This window comes from Caloenas nicobarica, chromosome 2 (genome assembly GCF_036013445.1).
Source record: "Caloenas nicobarica isolate bCalNic1 chromosome 2, bCalNic1.hap1, whole genome shotgun sequence".
NCBI classification, from domain to species: Eukaryota; Metazoa; Chordata; class Aves; order Columbiformes; family Columbidae; genus Caloenas; species Caloenas nicobarica.
In genome coordinates this window covers 143,314,418-143,334,390 of record NC_088246.1, presented here as the reverse complement: position 1 = coordinate 143,334,390, position 19,973 = coordinate 143,314,418, and the positions used below count along the sequence as shown (strand labels likewise).

At 44.3% G+C, this 19,973-nt stretch overlaps 1 protein-coding gene across 2 annotated transcripts in view; it reads right to left on the bottom strand.

The window, feature by feature from the left end:
* Positions 1 to 7,229: 7,229 nt before the first annotated feature.
* GRHL2 (grainyhead like transcription factor 2) overlaps positions 7,230 to 19,973 on the bottom strand; it is a 66,494-nt gene continuing 53,750 nt past the window's right edge. For both annotated transcript variants that reach the window (XM_065628585.1, XM_065628584.1), the window contains 3 exons: positions 16,255 to 16,340; positions 9,018 to 9,082; positions 7,230 to 7,692 (listed from right to left, as the gene is read on the bottom strand). In XM_065628585.1, the coding sequence (XP_065484657.1) occupies positions 7,578 to 7,692; positions 9,018 to 9,082; positions 16,255 to 16,340 (266 nt within the window). In that variant the 3' untranslated portion in view covers positions 7,230 to 7,577. The remainder of the gene's footprint in view (positions 7,693 to 9,017; positions 9,083 to 16,254; positions 16,341 to 19,973) is intronic.

The following is a 19,973-nucleotide window of genomic DNA, read 5'->3' as shown; positions in this document are numbered from 1 at the left end:
AACCATGTCCAGGAAGTCTTTGAATATCTCCAAGGATGGAGACTGCACAGCTTCTCTGGGCAGTCTGTGCCAGTGCTCACAAAATCACAGAATCACAGAATGTTAGGGATTGGAAATGACCTCAAAAGATCATCTGGTCCAATCCCCCTGCCAGAGCAGGAACACCCAGATAAGGTTACACAGGAAGGCGTCCAGGCGGGTTTTGAATGTCTCCAGAGAAGGAGACTCCACAACCTCCCTGGGCAGCCTGTTCCAGTGTTCTGTCACCCTCACTGAGAAGAAGTTTCTTCTCAAATTTAAATGAAACCTCCTGTGTTCCAGTTTGTACCCATTGCCCCTTGTCCTGTCATTGGTTGTCACTGAAAAGAGCCTGGCTTCATCCTCGTGACACTCACCCTTTACATATATATATAAACATGAATGAGGTCACCACTCAGTCTCCTCTTCTCCAAGCTAAAGAGCCCCAGCTCCCTCAGCCTTTCCTCATAAGGAAGACGCTCCACTCCCTTAATCATCTTTGTGTCTCTGTGCTGGACTCTCTCCAGCAGTTCCTTGTCCTTCTTGAACTGAGGGGCCCAGAACTGGACACAATATTCCAGATGAGGTCTCACCAGGGCAGACTAGAGCAGGAGGAGAACCTCTCTTGACCTACTAACCACCCCCCTTCTAATACACCCCAGGATGCCATTGGCCTTCCTGGCCACAAGGGCACAGTGCTGGCTCATGGTCATCCTGCTGTCCACCAGGACCCCCAGGTCCCTTTCCCCTACACTGCTCTCTAACAGGTCGTTCCCCAACTTATACTGGAACCTGGAGCTGTTCCTGCCCAGATGCAAGCGCAAGGCTCTACACTTGCCCTTATTACATTTCATTAAATTTTTCCCCGCCCAACTCTCCAGCCTGTCCAGGTCTCGCTGGATGGCAGCACAGCCTTCTGGTGTGTCAGCTACTCCTCCCAGTTTGGTGTCATCAGCAAACTTGCTGACAGTGCACTCTAGTCCCTCATCCAAGTCATTGATTAATATATTGAATAATACTGGTCCTAGTACAGACCCTTGAGGCACTCCACTAGATACAGGTCTCCAACTAGACTCTGCCCCATTGACCACGAGACTCTGGCTTCTTTCCTTCAACCAATTCCCAGCCCACCTCACTACCCGATCATCCAGACCACACTTCCTCAGTTTAGCTGCGAGGATATACTGAGGGGGACTGTGTCAAATGTTTTGCTGAAATCAAGATAGACGACATCCACTGCTCTGCCATCATCTATCCATCTGATTATGTCCTCATAAAAGGCTATGAGGTTGGTCAAGCATGACTTCCCCTTGGTGAAGCCATGTTCACTGCCTCTAATGACCCTCTTATCCTTGATATGCCTTGAGATGGCACCAAGGATAAGTTGTTCCATCACCTTTCCAGGGATGGAGATGAGGCTGACCAGTCTATAGTTACCTGGGTCCTTCTTCTTGCCCTTCTTGAAGACCGGAGTGACATTTGCTTTCCTCCAGTCCTCAGGCACCTCTCCTGTTTCCCAAGACTTGGCAAAGATGATGGAGAGTGGTCCAGCAATGACTTCAGCCAGCTCCCTCAGCACCCGCGGGCGCATCCCATTGGGACCTGTGGATTTATGGATGTCCAGACTGCTTAATTGGTCCTTAACCCAGTCCTCATCAACTGAGGCAAACTCCTCCATTGCCCTGCCTTCCTCTGGGGCCTCAGAGGTACGGGGCTCCTCAGGACAGCCTCCGGCAGAATAGACAGAGACAAAGAAGGCATTCAGTAACTCTGCTTTCTCTGTATCTTCTGTCACCAGGGCACCCACCCCATTCATCAGTGGGCCTACATTGCCTCTGGTGTCAGTTTTATCTGCCATATATTTGAAGAAGCTCTTTCTGTTGTCCTTGAGCCCTATCACAAGGTTAAATCTAAGGAGGCCTTAGCTTCCCTAGTTGCCTCCCTACATCCTCTGACAACAGCCTTATATTCTTCCCAAGTGGCCAGCCCCTCCTTCCATGATCTGTAAACTCTCCTCTTCCACTTGAGCTTGCCCAGCAGTTCCCTGTTTAACCAAGCAGGTCTCCTGCTCGGTCACTCTCACAATAAACAAGTGTGTCCTGATGTTCATAGGGAACCTCTTGTGTTTCAGTGTGTGCCCATTGCCTCTGGTCCTGCCACTGGCCATCGGTGCCTGGCTCCATTTTCTTTACACTCCCCCTTTAGGTGTTTATATATGTTGTAAGACCCCCCCCAGAACCTTCTCTTCTCCAGACTGAACAGTTCCAGCTCTCTCAGTCTTTCCTCATAGGAGAGATGCTCCAGACCCTTTCACCATCTTTGTGGCCCTTTGCTGGACTCTGTCCAGTATGTCCATGTCTCTCTTGTACTGGGGAGCCCAGAACTGGACACAGGACTCCAGATGCGACCTCAGCAGCTGAATAAGGGGGCAGGATCATCTCCCTCAGCCTGCTGGCAATACTTTGTCTAATGCAGCCCAGGATACCATTCACTTTCTTTGCCACAAGGCATGCTGGCTCGTGTTCAACCTGGTGTCCATCAGGACTGCCAGGTCCTTTTCTGCCATGCTGCTTTCCAGCTGGAAAGCCCCCAGCATGTACCGGTGCATGGGGTTGTCCCTCCCCAGGCACAGGACTGTGCGCTTCCCTTGTTGAACTTCATGAGGTTCCTGTCAGCCCATTTCTCCCACCTGGTGAGGTCCCTCTGGATGGCAGCACAACCTTCTGGCATATCAGCCACTCCTCCCAGTTTGGTGTCACCTGCAAACGTGCTGAGGGTGCACACTGCCCCATCATCCAGATCATGAATGAAGATGTTGAACAGGGCTGGACCTGGTACTGACCCCTGGGGGACACCGCTAGTCACTGGCCTCCAACCAGACTTGGTGCCACTGATCACCACTCTCTGGGCCCAGCCATTCAGGCAGTTTTAGATCCACTTCCCTGCCTGCTCACCCAGCCGAGACTGCATCAGCTTCTCTGTGAGGATCTTATGGGAGACAGTGTTAAAGGCCTTACCGAAGTCCAGGCAGACAATATCTGCTGCTTTCCCCCACATCTACCAGGCCAGCCAGTGAACCCATCTTGTCATTTGTTTGGTTTGTGGGGTGGTTTTGTTTTTTGTTTTGTTTCTGGCTTTTTTTGTTTGTTTGTAGGGGTTTTTTTTTTAGTTTCTCCTATTTTCTGCCATTTCTGCTATGCGCTCTCTGCTATTTTCCTCTTTTCGGAAAGTTTTCTGGGCTCAGAATAGGAACTCAATCCCCAGTTTCTAGTAATACACATCACAGCAACAGAAATATTATCTCATACATAGGAATATTTATTTTTTTCCTTCTTAAAAATGTACAAAAAATAAAATAACTGTATTTACAGTTTATCAAACCCCTCTCCCAGTTGCAAAGCTATTAAGTTACATGAGCTATTTTCTTAATATAAAAGCACACTATACAAAGTTTCCTTGTTTGCCAGAAAGAGGGCTTGTCACAAACTTTGGCACAAACACTCTTGTTTGTATCTTGTCTCAATTCATAGAAAATGGAAGAGCATATAAACATTTCATAAGCTTTACATTTTAAAAGTCATAAGATACTCCTTTCCAGTTCCATATCAATCAATATACAGCATTACTGACAGCTGGAGAGTTTAGTTTTTATTAATTGTTTGAATTAATTTACAACAATTAAACAATCCATGGACTGAAAGAGGAAAATGTACAAGACAGACACTTGATCTCTGAATTCCACTGACCAAAAACTTCATGAGAAAGGACAGAGAGAAAAGTTCTTTTCTTTGTAGTTTACTTCCGGTGGTAAAAATCCTCCAAAATGTCTCGATGGGGATATTCCTGTACATCAAAGCAGCTTCACTGCAAGGATGCACTTTATTTTGGTGATATCAGCACCTGACTGTGCAGAAAGAAACTAAAATTTGAGATTCGGGGGTTTCATAATAAAATATCAAATGGACGGACAGTGCCAAATCTGTAGCAGGAACCAAAGTTAGAGCTTAGAAGACTATTCTCCTTTTGCACATGTCTATCAGAGTTCTTCAAAACACAACATCTACAGACACTGCATTGCTCTAATTCTTCACAGGGAAAATGAGTTAAGCAGCATGTCACCCTTCAGGCTGCACTAGTTAAGATTCAAGACTGCTGTCTTGAGGAAGGAAAGGAAATGAGAGTTTTGTTCCTTTAAATAAATAGCCACAGCAGTGCCACAAAGAGAAAAAAGGAGGCAAAACAGCTATTTCTGTCCCTTACTGAACCGCAGGCAAATCTTTCTTACATTTAACTCATAATATTTGGAAGATCCAGCATTAATCAATACTTTTCATTAAACAAAAGCAACATGTATATTTTAAACAATATACATGCAAGCACTTTGTACTCCTCAAGGCCTTTGAATGAAGGAGGACATGAGCAAGGTCACTGCTTCAGAAGTTTGCATTACTCATACTGGTCCTTCCCCATCACTTTGATAGCCTGTTTTTGACCAACAAGGTGAACCCTGGGTGCTTGCAGCTTGCCAGGACCAGCATCCAAGGTTCAGCGCTCCTCCAGCAGCTGACGCTGTAACTACAACTGAAGGGGTGCAGGGTGACGTGCTCTTTGTAATGTCTTAGGTGCTTGCGATGCATCTGCATCTGCAGCAGAGAAACAAAGCCCTCAGCCCTGGCAGAGAAAGTTAAGGGAGATCATCCTTAACTAGCTCTAGCCGTTGTTTTAAAATAATCTTACCATCAGGGTAAATCCTACTCATCTTCCTCAGCTCTGCTACCTTCTTTGAGAATGTAAGAAGGAACTAAAAGCAGGAGAATCAGCTCTCTTGTATCAGGAATTCACACACTTTACCATGTATTTAGAAAAGCTTTCAGTTAATCTTTGAAGCAACTTTCCTTCTCTGGACAGTGCGTGACCGAAAGCTCCTAAAATGGGAGATGGCTCCTGATGCCCCAGTATTTCCCAGAGCATTGCACTTCTTGCTGCTCCTACACTGCTCCTCGGTGCAGGATGCTGCAGCATCCAGCAGATCCCAGCTCATCTCCACCCACATGTAAGACAAGAATGTCATATTAACCTGAGTGCTGGTGCTGCCAGGACAGCTCTGACCTTTTCTGTGACCCTCAAATTCTCCCTGTCCTCTCTTAATGCGGCACATCCCAACCCAGGCCAGCTGGGGTAGCAGGTTTGTTGGGGCAGAACCAGGGTTCAACTCCTGCCAATGTTTACTCCTGTGCTTCACCTGCAGCTTCTGCTCAGACATCATGACCAGCTGAGAGATCCCAGCAAATATCCTCAGGATCCCGAACACCACCAGACAACAAGAACCCGCACCACTGCTCCATCAGTCCTGTGTGCTGGTCCCAGCTCCTAATGCCACCTGCCAAAAACGCCCTCTTTTTTTCTTTAGAAAAAAAGTGTCTGGGCTAAGTCAGCACAGACTTTTTATCTGAGTCTGAGCCAAGTAGAAACAAACTGAATCACCATAAATCCCCTGTATTCCCAGAATGTCTGCTCCTGAGCAGGGTAGCACGAGCATCTTTGCTGGAGTGCATATTTAGAAAAAGATAATGCAGGGAGGAAGACAGAACAGATGCTTTTCATATATATGTGGATTCTGGGAATGTTAGCCCTGACACTGACAGCCTGAACCTTTTATAGGTTCTGGTACCACAGAAACTTTGACAGGTACCTAACATATCTATTTGAAGTACCGATTCTAGGGACACTATTGCTAACGAAATGAAGAAAGTGTGCAAGAGCTTGCAGGACAATTCATGCACAAACATGACCACATCAGCCTGGTCAGCTATCCCAGTTACATTGCTTGAATGTAAACAGCTCCACACAGCTCAAAACACTACAGGATGAGCCCTGCTGAACTAGGCAGTGTTTCTTTATGCCATTAACCAACTAATAAAAAGATTCTGTGGCTAAACAAAAAAATATTTTAGAAGGAAAAAAAATAAAGAAACTCTAAAGGCTACATACAGGAAAGGACCCACATTTTTGTCTGTCACATGGGATCTACACACAGCGCATGGAGAATAAAACGCTTGCAGCTGAAACTCAGAGGATTGTGTGCTTAGCGAGGAGCTGGAAAGGAGAGAGAGAGGTGCTGGGTTTGGATGTGCTAGGGAGATTGAGTCCTTGAAGCCCTCTGTTGGTACAATTTAGCGTGCAACTTTCTCTCGTCACAGAATTCATGAGACAGATGGTATTTGATGGGATAACCTTGTAGTTCAACTTGGGTTCAGATCCAGCCCTTGTAAGAGAGACCCATCTCCACACCTCAGTGGTGGGATACTCAGTCTCCACCAGTAAAATTGTTCCAGTTTCGATAAAATATTTACATCAAGACCAGGTTTATACCTGACCCAACTATTCTAGAAATCAAAACAGAATCATTCAATGGAGATACAAGAGCAAGCACCCTTAAGACGAAGAGTTTGAAGTCCTGTTTCTTACAGTCCAGAGGAATGCTTTAATGAGCAGGCTGCTGCAGAAAGCACTTTTCCCTCCACAGGCTTGAGAAAAGCCCACTTGGAGAACCTCTGCTTCATCAACACAACAGGCAGAAGTCCCTTCGGTACCCCTAGGCACACCAGGCGGCAGACACATGGTGCCTCTTGGATTTGGCAACAGCTGGATGGGACACTCGGGTATCTACAGCTAGGACCTAAGGTGCATTCCATTGTGCTACAGCACTCCAGGCACTGTAGCACAGTTTGCTCCAATATATCAGTATAGAACTGTGTGGGCAAGGGTGGAGCATACGGTTGCAGATGCAGTTATCAGCTCCTCAGTACACACTCCTTAACAGATCAAAGCAACCTAATCCACTAGGAAAGATTCTGTTAAACCATAAACCCAATACATACAAAAACATAGTGGCAGTAAACATGCCCACATAGAGTAAATATATTATTGCATATTATAAACATTATATACAAGGTTAAAATGGTTTCTTTACCATTTACTTACAAGTGACATTTGTAGCTGAATGCCTTACTTACACGTCCTCATTGCTACATGCTGAGAACTACCAGAGGTATTTGGCAAGACTATACACTAGTGAGAGATACAGATCTGAGCAAATGAACTCTGTCAGCCACTTTCCCCATCTTTAGCACTGCACCAGGTTTTCAGCAATGATGGAGAGAACTACTGGTAAAGTGATTTACACCAGATTTCTGAAACTAGACCAGCATGGTTCCTTAACATGTTTTAGAATGAGTTTATCCACACTAAAGTATGGATTAAAATGTTGCATTTCACATTCTGCAGTGGGTCATCTGGTTACAAATCTGGGGGCTGGTAACTGCTTGTACACTAGAGAGTGGGGAACAATAAATAAGGGACCAGGTTAACATGAGCGGCCTTGTGCTTGAGAAACCCAAGTCTATATGTAGTTGGTGCACATGTGCAGAATGGACAATATTTTCAAAGCAGTCTTGTAACAGGTTCTCTGATCAATGTCTGTCAAGTTCCCGGGGCATCTTCTGCTTTCCAAGAAGGATGAAATGGTGTGGTTCCTTATGAAAAGGCTCTGCCTGAGGCTAGATCTCTGTCAGTGTGATCTTGAAGCCTTCAACCATGCTTTCCATGTGCAGGATGAATGTGTCCTCATTGGAGTAGTGTTCAATAATGTTGTCATCCATGTTTACCAAGATACTGGTGACAAAGTCAAAAATCAATATTTTTATGTACCAGGACACTGAAAGAAAGGGAAAGCCACGCACTCCACTGCATATGCACACTTTGCTACAATGCAAAAACAGGCTCCAGCACAGGACAGTACAGGGACAACAGTGGGAATCATCATCAAGATCCCCCTTCTAGTCTTTAGATTAGAGCCAAAGCAGCAAAGAGACACACCAGTGCTGGATGTTAAGCCACTTAAGCTGGCTACAAGGCGAGCTGCACCCCAGATCCCTGGCAGACCCAGCTGGCTGGTGCTTCCCTGGTGTTAGCTCCCCCAGGTTCACCTCCACGCTGCTCCTCAGCCACACCGCCTGAGCTGCTGCACCGCTGTGGTGCGAGTCGCTAACGGGAAGCAGAGTCATTTGTGCTTTGCACGCAGCTCACAGCACTAGAACTCAGCTTTGATGTGAGAATCTCGACAACAACTATTAGAAGTGTATATGAGTGTTTTCCTCACTCTTTACGGTAAAGTGTTTCTTACAACAAAAATATCACTTGGAAACAGTGTTAGGAAGAGGTAAAACATGAGAAGTTTCACCTGTCTTCTCTAAAGCTAAAGAAATCCCCAGACAAAACAATGCCCCAAACTAGAGTTACAGCTGAAAAAAAAAAAATCACAGGATCACAGAATGTCAGGGATTGGAAGGGACCTCAAAAGATCGTCTAGTCCAATCCCCCCACCAGAGCAGGAACACCTAGATGAGGTTACACAGGAAGGCATAATTGATTTAAAATTATATCACCACAATATTGTGGCTATTTAGAAGTTTAAAAAGTTAAAGTGGAGAGATTTAGATCTATGGGAAGAAGTAGCAGCCTAGCTATTCTAAAACCACAGCTGTGATGCTCATGTCTAAATTTACTCAGCTGAAAGCCCCGCAGCAAGCGTTGCCTGCCTGCCTTTCAGATTCAGACAGTGGCCTACTTCGTTTTAATGCTGCTGGGAAACTCCATACCACGTCCACAGCAAAGGCCGCACCGCTCCCATGTTAGTGCTCCACAATGTTATTAAGCATATAGTCTACAGAACAGACTTTATCCAAACACATTTTACAAACACTAACTCTGTTTCTTCACAGTAAGCCTATGAATGCTGGTCAGACACAGACTGGAGATTCGTGTTTCCTTCCCTGCCACCCCTTGCTGTCTCCATAGACATTAAGATTTCAAGTATATGGACACATCTCCTAAAAGTGTTTATACTGCCCTGCATCATGAGGTCCCCAAGCACAGTTTGGATCTCTGAGTACTTCTAAAGGATCCTGCAATAGCCCCCATTTAGTTAGTTTACTTACCCCTTTTTGCTCTTCTTATAAAGCTTTGCAATCTTTTCAACTGGCAGCCCATACTTCTCAGAGATCTGAAATCAGGAAAACAAAAGAAATATCATTAAAGACTAATGAGAAATATGAAATTATCACTTCTCGCTTTACATAAGGCATTAAAACACTATCATCTCTGCAAACTTCAACAGGATAGTCATACAGAAAAATCACTTGCAACCATACCATAGCTTCCTTTAAGGATGATTCAGGGAGGAATAATCTTAAAGATCTTGATCAAAAAAAACAGAACCATTTCCATCCAGAAACTTAAAGACTATAGTTTTCACAGGGTGTGAATCATCAAAACTGCCTCAGCATCTACTACTGCTCTGCTCGAGGAGTCAACACTCTTCCCAGCTTCAGATTTTACCAGGGAATTTCAATCCAATAAGCCGCCTTTCTGCAGTTTATTATTCTGATTTTCTGGGCTCGTGAAAGCAAAGGCTTCTTCCACCAGGCAGAAGGCAGATGAGTAGCAATACAACAGGAGCTGATGGATTCATGGATCGACAGATGCGCACATTTCTATTTCTCAATGGCATTTCAAGGTTTGTTAAGCTAACAGGACACCCCATGGCACTTCTTTTGTCTGAAAAGACACCGTCTCCCACAGCATCCTCACGGCAAAACTGAGGAAGTGTGGACTGGATGATCGGGTAGTGAGGTGGACTGCAAACTGGCTGAAGGAGAGAAGCCAGAGAGTTGTGATCAATGGGGCGGAGTCTGGTTGGAGGCCTGTATCTAGTGGAGTGCCTCAAGGGTCAGTTCTGGGACCAATACTGTTCAATATATTCATCAATGACTTGGATGAGGGAATTGAGTGTACTATCAGCAAGTTTGCTGATGACACCAAGCTGGGAGGAGTGGCTGACACGCCAGAGGGCTGTGCTGCCATCCAGCGAGATCTGGACAGGCTGGAGAGTTGGGCGGGGAAAAATTTAATGAAATATAACAAGGGGAAATGTAGAGTCTTGCATCTGGGCAGGAACAACCCCAGGTTCCAGTACAGGTTGGGGAATGACCTGTTGGAGAGCAGTGTAGGGGAAAGGGACCTGGGGGTCCTGGTGGACAGCAGGATGACCATGAGCCAGCACTGTGCCCTTGTGGCCAGGAAGGCCAATGGCATCCTGGGGTGGATTAGAAGGGGGGTGGTTAGTAGGTCCAGAGAGGTTCTCCTTCCCCTCTACTCTGCCCTGGTGAGACCTCATCTGGAATATTGTGTCCATTTCTGGGCCCCTCAGTTCAAGAAGGACAGGGAACTGCTGGAGAGAGTCCAGCGCAGGGCCACAAAGATGATTAAGGGAGTGGAGCATCTCCCTTATGAGGAAAGGCTGAGGGAGCTGGGTCTCTTTAGCTTGGAGAAGAGGAGACTGAGGGGTGACCTCATCAATGTTTAGAAATATATAAAGGGTGGGTGTCACGAGGATGGAGCCAGGCTCTTCTCGGTGACAACCAACAGTAAGACAAGGGGTAATGGGTTCAAGCTGGAACACAAGAGGTTCCACTTAAATGTGAGAAGAAACTTCTTCTCAGTGAGGGTGACGGAACACTGGAACAGGCTGCCCAGGGGGGTTGTGGATTCTCCTTCTCTGGAGACATTCAAAACCCGCCTGGACGCCTTCCTGTGTAACCTCACCTAGGTGTTCCTGCTCTGGCAGGGGGATTGGACTAGATGATCTTTCGAGGTCCCTTCCAATCCCTAACATTCTGTGATTCTGTGATTCTGTGATTCTGTGAAAAGTATCTCCAAGGTACCTCTTATTGTGGGAGGGCTATAAACATGCTGCACACAAGATGAGGAAGCTTTTGTGTTGTTGGGAAGGTGACTCAGTCTAGTTACTAAGGTGGCAAAATAAGAACACTGTTTTGTTCACAAAACATCATCTGAGTGCACAGATAATAAGATGAGTTGCCTCAGTGTGTTAACAAGGTAAAGGACTTCTAAAATAATCCTCTTGCCAGCTACTTGAAATAACAAAGCAGAAAATATAGGAAAACTTTTGAAGGAAGAACTACTTAGGTGACAAATAACCAACACAAACAAGCACTTTCACAGGGATGCTTTGGCATTGCTTTGCAGCAGTGTATCAGCAACTTTTTTGGACATCCACTCTGTGGTGTGCTCATGGAGAGGGTGTCCCTCAGCCCTCCATCTGAGCTGGGTTTCCTTTCCAAATTATGGCTCTTCTTTAAGTGAGCAGGTCTCACAGCTCATACTTTAGAAGACGATTGTCCCCTCCAAAAAAAATTACGGAAAAATGACTTTTTGTCAGTGATTAATGTTCTGTGGTACTCTGCTGCCAACCAAAGTAAGTTTCCCATTCTTCCCAGGTGAAATGAAGTTGCAGTGAAATAGTTGACTATTTATCTTCTGCATTAGAGAACTGAAATGCACAATTAAATATCCATTTAAAGACTGCCAAACATCAGTCACTGTAAAATCCTTTCTTCATGTTTGCATTCAGATTTCTGTTGAGAAAAAGTGGTATTTTAGATAAGTAAATTAAAGTAATTATCATGAAATAGAAAATGGAAAGAAAGCAACAGATAAACTCAGCACTAAGGACAGATTCAAACATCCATAGTTTGAACCTCAAGCACAGGTCCGGTCGTCCAGAGAGCCAGGATTCTCTAAGAGAGAGAATGAATTTGCCTATATCGCCTATACTTGTATAATTGTCATCTTACCTAAGATATAATTTTGTACTTTAAAAGTATAGTGTAACTCCAAGATTTTGGAAAGAATAAAGCTTCTTTTACACTGCAAAGAGTTTCCTCTGATGACAGCATACATCAGCGGTTAACAGAAAGGGGAGGATGTAAATAAGGAGTACCAGATAAGGTACACTAGACCCTTCCACTCCCTAAGTTTTTCACCTAGCACAGAAGAAAATACAAATTAAATTGTGGGTTGTATTTGCTACTTGCATTTTACTCACACCAGCATGTTTCACTGCCCGTTTGGATATGGTGCTGGAGATCCCAATGGTAGCCCTGGTTCCATAAGGCTACACAAGCTCATACGCTGTACAGTCACACTCTCCTTGGTGTGGTCCACTTCATACATTTATGAGAAGACACTTGTCTTGTATCTCACACAATCATCCTAACTATTGGATGATAAATCCAATCTTCTTCACTCTGAGCTCTATGTAGCCTATGCCAAAGGCTCTGTGTAGCCTACAGAAAAGCCAAGTAACCCCACGCACAGGGTGGAAATGCATCTACAAAGAAGTTCCATAACATACTCAGCGTACCTGGAGCAAGTTCAAGTCTTTGTTCCAAACAGGGCAGAACAAGGGCAGTTAAAATACAGGGTTTGCCAGATCCCTGTGTGGATTGTCCTAAGCTGTTCCAGCTACGCTCCATCACAGACAGGATGGGCTGCCCCACTGAGCCTTCATGAACATCTGACCCGGCCTATGCACATAAATCCCAAGGAGGATTCACGGCCAGGATCCCTGGGAGAAGGAATCACCTGCCTCTGGCCAGAAGCACTTGTGCAGGTACCCGCATCTTGCCCCTCAATCACACTCTACCCGTCTACCACCATCCTCCCAAGTGTCCCCTCATCCTGTGCTGCCCATGGAGGCAGCTGCCTGACCTGAGGCTGGTCACCCCTCTGGGATATCTGGGTGCCACACTGTGAGGACAAATCCTGACTGTCTGACTTTCTCAGAGAAACTTTCATTTTCTCCTTTCATTCTTTCTTGCTCTCTAGCTTGGCTTACCATGAATAGAATGATGTCAGATAAGCCATTTATTGCTGAACTTTTGTACCTATGGTTTTGTTGTACCCCTAAATTTAAGCTTTCATTTAAAGCAATAGTCAAAATGGCTCCATTTCATCAGATTGTTTAAAAAAATCCTTCATAACAGGCAGAGAAAAACTGCAACCTGACACTGCAGAAAACATCACAACTGTGTGAACATGAGGAAACAAGAGATCTTCCTCTCTGGGTTGTTAACTCTGAAGCCTAGTGATGTTCTAAAGATCAGTATTTGAAGACACTTTTCACTGACTCCATACAAATAAACAAGCAGGGAGAAATGTTCCTGTGCCAAGGAGGTTTAATAGCAGCTAATATACAGCATTCTGCACATTCCAGCATGAAACTTCCCTAGGATATTTGGGATACCTAACACTCACACATTCCAAATGTTGCTCAAAGCGGTTTGGGACTCTGGGACACCACTTCCTACATAAGCTATGAGGGGTAGGGCCAAGAAAGCCTTGCCTGTCACATTGCCTATGACAGGTGTAGGATTTATATAACATGCAGGGATTAGTGAGCTTTGCGAAAGACTTCCAGCTGACTGAGCAAGCACATTTCTCAGGAACCCCTACGGATTCAACCAATTATACCAGACAGCAAGCTGTGGAAGCAAGGCTCGAAGTGGGAGTATGGGAGAGCTTCCCTCTCACAGGCTCAGAAAACAAGTCACCAGTGCAAATGTGCTAAGTCCTGCTGCAGAATCTGAGAAAGCAGAGAGCTACCATCTGCTAGGGCATCTCACTTAACACTGTCTTCTGAAACACGTTTGCTGCCAGCTCAGGGGGAACACCACTACTGCCAGCTTCCATATGAAACAACAGGATTTCTCACCTGGCCCCAAGCACACTACAGCAAATTTTAAAAAGATATCTTTATTCAGAGGAATATTTTCCTTTAATATCTCCATTGTCCATTTTTTAACCTTCTGAGCAGATAATTCTCTCCTTCCCTCAGGCTCCCTGAAGGAGTGGGACACCTTTCAGAATAGCACTAAAATAACAGGCCGGGTGTCCCTTTGGGCTGCAGTCCCTGGCATGACGAGTTTCTCTGCTCCATACATCTGATTGCCCAAGCCAGCAGAAATGCTTTCTCTGCTGCAGTCAGGAAGACAGAAAGGGCAGCACCTGGGGCGGTTGAGGCCTGCAGGAAAACCTCTTTGCCAACTTATTTCTATGGAATAGTCCAGTCTGTTGCCCTACGTTGGTTGGAATACATCGACAGGTATCTAATAAAGTGTGGTCTAAGCAAGCTCTATTGAACTCAGCTGTTAGCTTTTAATTTTAGAAAGACTTTGAGAGATGCCTGAATTTCCCAATATAGATTGCCTCCTGTAAATTGAACAAATACATGATTCTGCACAATGCAAGACGGGTATCTACGGAGATCCACAGAGTTAACCTGACTTTGGATCAGTCTCAAAGCAGGATTTAGAGCTGGTCAGTCACATGTGATGTTTTGTGATGGGCAACCATTTCACTGGTTTCTGTTGATCAAATCTGACTAGTGTAGGATGCAAACATCTTAAAAACCAAACATTTGTGTCACTTTTTGAGATCTAGTGTTATCTCGGAAACCTGAGTCCTCTAGATATTTGCCAGAAGAAAAGAAATCTGAGAAGGAATCTGATTGCTAGCTTGGAATGGGAGTACACAAGATAATAAAATAAACATAGTATCTGAGAAAACAATATCATTAATCATGGAAAATTAGGAGAAAGATACAGACCAGAATAGTGATTAACAACAAAACAAAACAAACAAACCAAAAAAAGTGAAATCCATAAACAGAGAAGGAGGGAAGGAGGGTATGATTCAGGATCATTGGTGCTGTCTTTCAGATCTGGCGATCTGTAATATTCAGAGCTTCAGTTTCTAACTTCTTAGTACGAGCTTAGAATTGAGCATTTAGGATGTGCAAAATTACATGATTTGCTGAAAGACTGTAGTGGATATTAAGGAGTATGCAATTTCACAGCTCTTTGGAATTGATTTATCCATTATATCCTATGACAGAGAATTAAAACTTTCTGAACGCGTTCCTTCCAGTGATCTGGGACATTTTACAACAGACGAGATTTCTCTGGTGCCAAAAACATGCCACTGAGTCAGCAGCTGTGCTGACAGAGGTATGCAGAAACCTTTCCTGCTTCTGCGCCAGCTTTGTTTTTATGTTACACAGCGGCTGGAGAACAGGCACGGAAAGGCACAGACTACTAGAGAGAAAATATCCTTGTTAGCTTGAAAGGTTATAGAAGGATTATAACATACTTTTAACTTCCATACAAAGACAAGATGAAATCTTATTACAGCTTATCATGAATCAGGCTGAATGCAGGTTCTGCCTAAGAACTGAGCTGCAGCCACAGCTAACAAAAAGCAAAAGCACAGTTAGGACATTTTTATAACGCATTTGACTCTCCTCAGAGATACCCTGATCTGAATAGGTGTTTTCAACAACTTCACTAACCCAGAAATCTTTTTTTTACTTTCTGCTACTGGCTGAATATTGACCAAATAACTCAGTCTTTAACTGCATTTGAAGTGTCTGGTACATGCAACAAGACACTGTGACAGTTTTATGAGAGCATGAAAATATACAGTTATGGCACTCAGCTGAGCTCTCTAGAGACACTTACATCCATTCCCATCTTCTCTCCTACACGTAGCAAAGGCTGGAAATCAACTCAGCATCCCACACGTCAATCTCACTTTAGTCCCCCCACAGAAGGAGTGAGATATATGGTTACTTCTTCACTCTTCCCCCACCAAATTTCACACATCTACTAGCCATCAGCTCACATAAACAGCATTAAAAGTGGAAACAGCTACTAATGATCACGGATAACAGGTAACAAACAAAAACTCAAGTCAAAGAAGCAGGCTGGTATGTAGGTCACTCTGGGAGTGAGGACTAGAGAGGGAATTTGAGACAGGAGGTATGAACGACTCGTCTTCATCGGCTCAGCAACTGCCTCAAATGCTGGAACGGCAGTTGCACAAAAGCCATGTGAAATTCCCAGGGAAACAGTGCATCCTTGGGTCTCTTTAAAGATGGTTGTCAACACACCAATGAGCGTGACACGAGAAGATTCAACAGGCTCTGAATCATCTGTTCGGTAAGAAGCATTTCAGAAAATGGAGCCTGCACCTTCCTGCTTTCCTGGTACTGGTTAATTACTGCCATTCCTTAAGGCTCAGGTCTCCAATAGATCAGGTCTGTGACTCTATTTAATCCCAGCAGCCTGCTGACAGCACCAAATTCAGAACATGCCAGCATTTCAGAGGCATGCTCCAGAACGCTTTCATGAAATGCTTTAAATGTATTTGAGAATAACTTCATCTTCATATTATGTTTTATCTCAATAATACATTGAAATCCTCAAGATTTTCTTGCCAAGAAAGACAAACAATGTGAAGACATCGGATACGTACCGCTTCCATTAGCCCCTTTACTGTGGGCGATTTCAGCATCAAAGCATCAAACACCTCATCTGTCTCCTTCCTTACATACAAAAGCACTGAAACAAAAAAAAAGTCAAACTTGGAGCAGGTTCAGTCAATCGAACAGACGAAATACTCCACACTGAGTAGAAAAACAAATATTAATCCATGACAGATAAAATGAAGTGCTGAAGATGGTTTGCACTTAAAAAAATGTACTGTCATATTATCAGTGATCTAACCGTGGAAGACATATCATAGCTGCTTTGAAAACACACAAAGATAATTCAGCAAATGGAATTTAATGTGAGGAATCTGTACCTTCAAGAATTTAAATCTCCATTTACTGAAATAAGAGAAGCTAAAAAGCACTGTGGCCCTGTCCCTGGGTTATAGGACAAAACACACAAGCTAGGTCTTCCTAAACCTGTGTCTTGGCTTGCACCTCTTCAGGCTTCATCCAAAAGGTTGGGAGAGGATGTTCAGAAAAGGCAGGTCTGGTTTGCCTTTCGCTGAACCTTTGAGAGCAAAATCAATGAAAAGGAAAATAAATAGTTCTCTCTGACATTACCATGTACATGACTGCAAATGGACCTGGCCAGTCTGAAAGTGAACACTGGAAAGAGCGAGCCCAAAGTCATTTGAGACTTTACAGAGGAGACACTGAACAGCACAGCTGGCAGGCAGGCGTTTCCCTGTGTGCCCACCCCTGCTCAGGTACCCAAATGCCATTTGCACAGCTGGAAATCTCCTCTTCCTCCCTCAGACATCCTGCCCAGTCACAGGAGCACTGCCCGGCCCTCCCTCGCTCATGTTCTCTTTGCTCTTACTTGCACAGGTAAAAGGAAGAAATCTGCTGTTACAGAGCAAAAGCAAAGCAAACAGTTACACAGCAAATAAACATGAACACTAGAGAAGTGTTTTAGGTATAATCTCACACGAGTCTGATAACATAGCAAGTTAAAAAAGACATTCTGCAATTTATTTTGTTCCCTAAATAAACTGCTTTTTAGAACAGCAGTGCTGCGCATTAGGTACAAATACATGTGCACTGTCAGGTATCTTATGTCTGTGTGACAAACTACATCGATAATTTTTTTTTTTTTTTGGTATACAGAAAAATATAACTTTGGAAACTACCAGTCGTTGTGGTCTAAAAGCTATCTTCACCAGCTAACTCAATAGACAACTTGCAGATGAGCCAACAAAGCTGATGGTATTTTCCATACAGAAGCAGTTGTTTGGAAGCTAATTCTCAGGTCAAGACTGTAGCAGGGTGGGCTCAGGCCTGTTTGCGGAGAATTGTAGCTTCTTTGCCCGGTTTTGAAATGACTGAAAAAATACGAGCAGATCAGTCCCCTGTCTTGGTCTACAAACCAGACATGCAGGACAATAGTGTTTTTTGCATCTTTAATTCAGAAGTATGAGCCACAAAACTGCTACCACAGGCACACAGGGCCACATCTTTTTCTTCTGTGTTTTGGTAATTCTTGGGGACCTGCCTGAGAGTGTCCTTTTAAAGGACTTAGAAGCTGAGATAACTTTGGCTCACAACCTAAATAACCGCCAGAATATAAGAGGACAAAAAAAAACCCCACAGCAATACTTAAACTATATTGTGTTTGATATGTTTACCTGCATGAGCGAGCACTCACTCACAGTGCTAATTTTACCTGTACTAACACTTTTATTAATTCAGTAATTCTTTTCTTGTGACTAGAGGGCTGTCCTGTAACTCCTGGCTTTTCAAACATCTGGACCTCTGCCAGCCTAATTTATTACAAACGTATCTGAAAGCAGAAAAAAAATCACTCAGTCCAAGGTTAAAGTTTGGGACATTATACAATCCAAGTGCTGAGCTTTAAATCTCTCTGTTGTGCTTGACACATCAGGCAATGTCATGCTGAATGAAGGATCCATTACAAGGATAAGGGGGAACTTGAAGCACTACTATACACACAGAGAGTCAGGAATAGTAAACATATGGGAGGTGGTTGTTTTTTTCTTTCCCGTGGCAGGTGTGAAAATCACACTAGGGCACTCTTCCATAAATGACTTCTGGTGACAGTGATGCCCCTTTCTCATCCCTGCCCTTATGCTCTGTTACTCTGGCCTGTCTCAACGAATTTTCCCGTGCACTGAACTCTTCTGAAGAGCAGATGCAAGTGAAAAAACAACTCAAAAAAAGTGTTGTTCTACAGAGACCAGGTCCCCACTTGAGCATACAATGCAGCCCCACAACCCTTCGTGCTGGCACAACAGCAGGGAGAAGGCCGGCTGGCTGCAGCAGCACAGCCTGGGTGCAGGTGAAGGGGCTGCAAAGGCTCCACTGGGCTCAGCAGCCCTGACACTGAAAGCCAAGTCATGACTGCAATGATGCAAAGCTTGTACTTACGCGCTCTGATCCTGCTGTCACTGTGTTCATGGCACCTAGGTAGTCTCACTTTAGTAGTACAGATTGCAATATTTGGGGAAAAACACAAAACAAACCAAAACAACACAACCTTGTACCAGGCAGTGAGCTACTTTTGACAAATCCAGATCTGTCTGACCTCTACAGTGCCTGGCCCCAGTTCTTCTTGCCAGCATCAAAACGGGCTGTAGTCCCTAATGCTCTTTGCTTGTTAAAAAGAATAGCAAAAGATGCAGGTGACAAATTTATCTTTAGTTATTTAAGAAATAGCTCTGATTCACAAAATTGCAGAGTGGCAACCAGCCCTTGCTGAAGACAAGAGAGCTTGTTGCACCTGGGACATTTTTGGAAGTCAGGCCACTGACCTGGTGATTTAAGTGGAAATGCAGAAGAACAACATTTGATACCTCTTTTAAAAGCGTTAACAGCTTAGGTCTCCATTGGCAAATCTGTCACAGCAGATTAGACAAGTAACAGACATGGCAAAAACAGAACTACAGACTTGATAGAACAGTCAGTCCTCCTGCTTGGGCCACTAGCCAGGTCTGATGCCCCGACTGACACTCTATGAGTAACTACTACAGTCTTTGTGAAGTGGTCTCTGGGTGGAGATGTGGCACATTTTAGATAAGGAAAGTAGGGCTGGTAGCTGTGACCTAGCTTTCATTTTCCACATTCAGAGTTTTCACTAACTGACCAGGCACAAATTTCCCAGGTGACAGAGTGAATGCTGTCCTCCACAGGGATGGTTCACAAAACCCTGATTGTTATGAATCCAAAACATTTCAGAGTAGTTTAACACGACTTTCCTGAGAGACAAAAACTAGACAAAAATATGACTTTCCTCAGGCTGAGAAATACTGGACTGAAAATCTCCCTGATCTGTAACACGACTGTCAGATCTATGGAAAATCTGAAAGGGAAAGTGCTTGAGAACTCAAAACAAGAAAAGGCCACAAATCTACCCAAGTAACTAGCTGCACTGCACACTTGGTACAGATTAACATACTTCACACTTCTGTGTTGGGCACTTTTACCTCCTTTAGAGGTCAAGGAGATGAAAGAATAATTCACGAAGACAGAGCAACCTGTGTGAGAATAAGAACCTTGTTTTACCAATGGTTTGCAAATCCCTTCAGACCTGTTCTCTTGAAGGCTGCCTCTTAACACTTTTGCTTCCATCAGACAGTGTTACAATTAGGTCCACCAGGCAGAGGTGGGGGCACACACTGTCACTTCTGTTCTTCACCTGGGCTTGGACCCCTCACTGGGTGGTATTTATTTGCTCTGCTCTGAT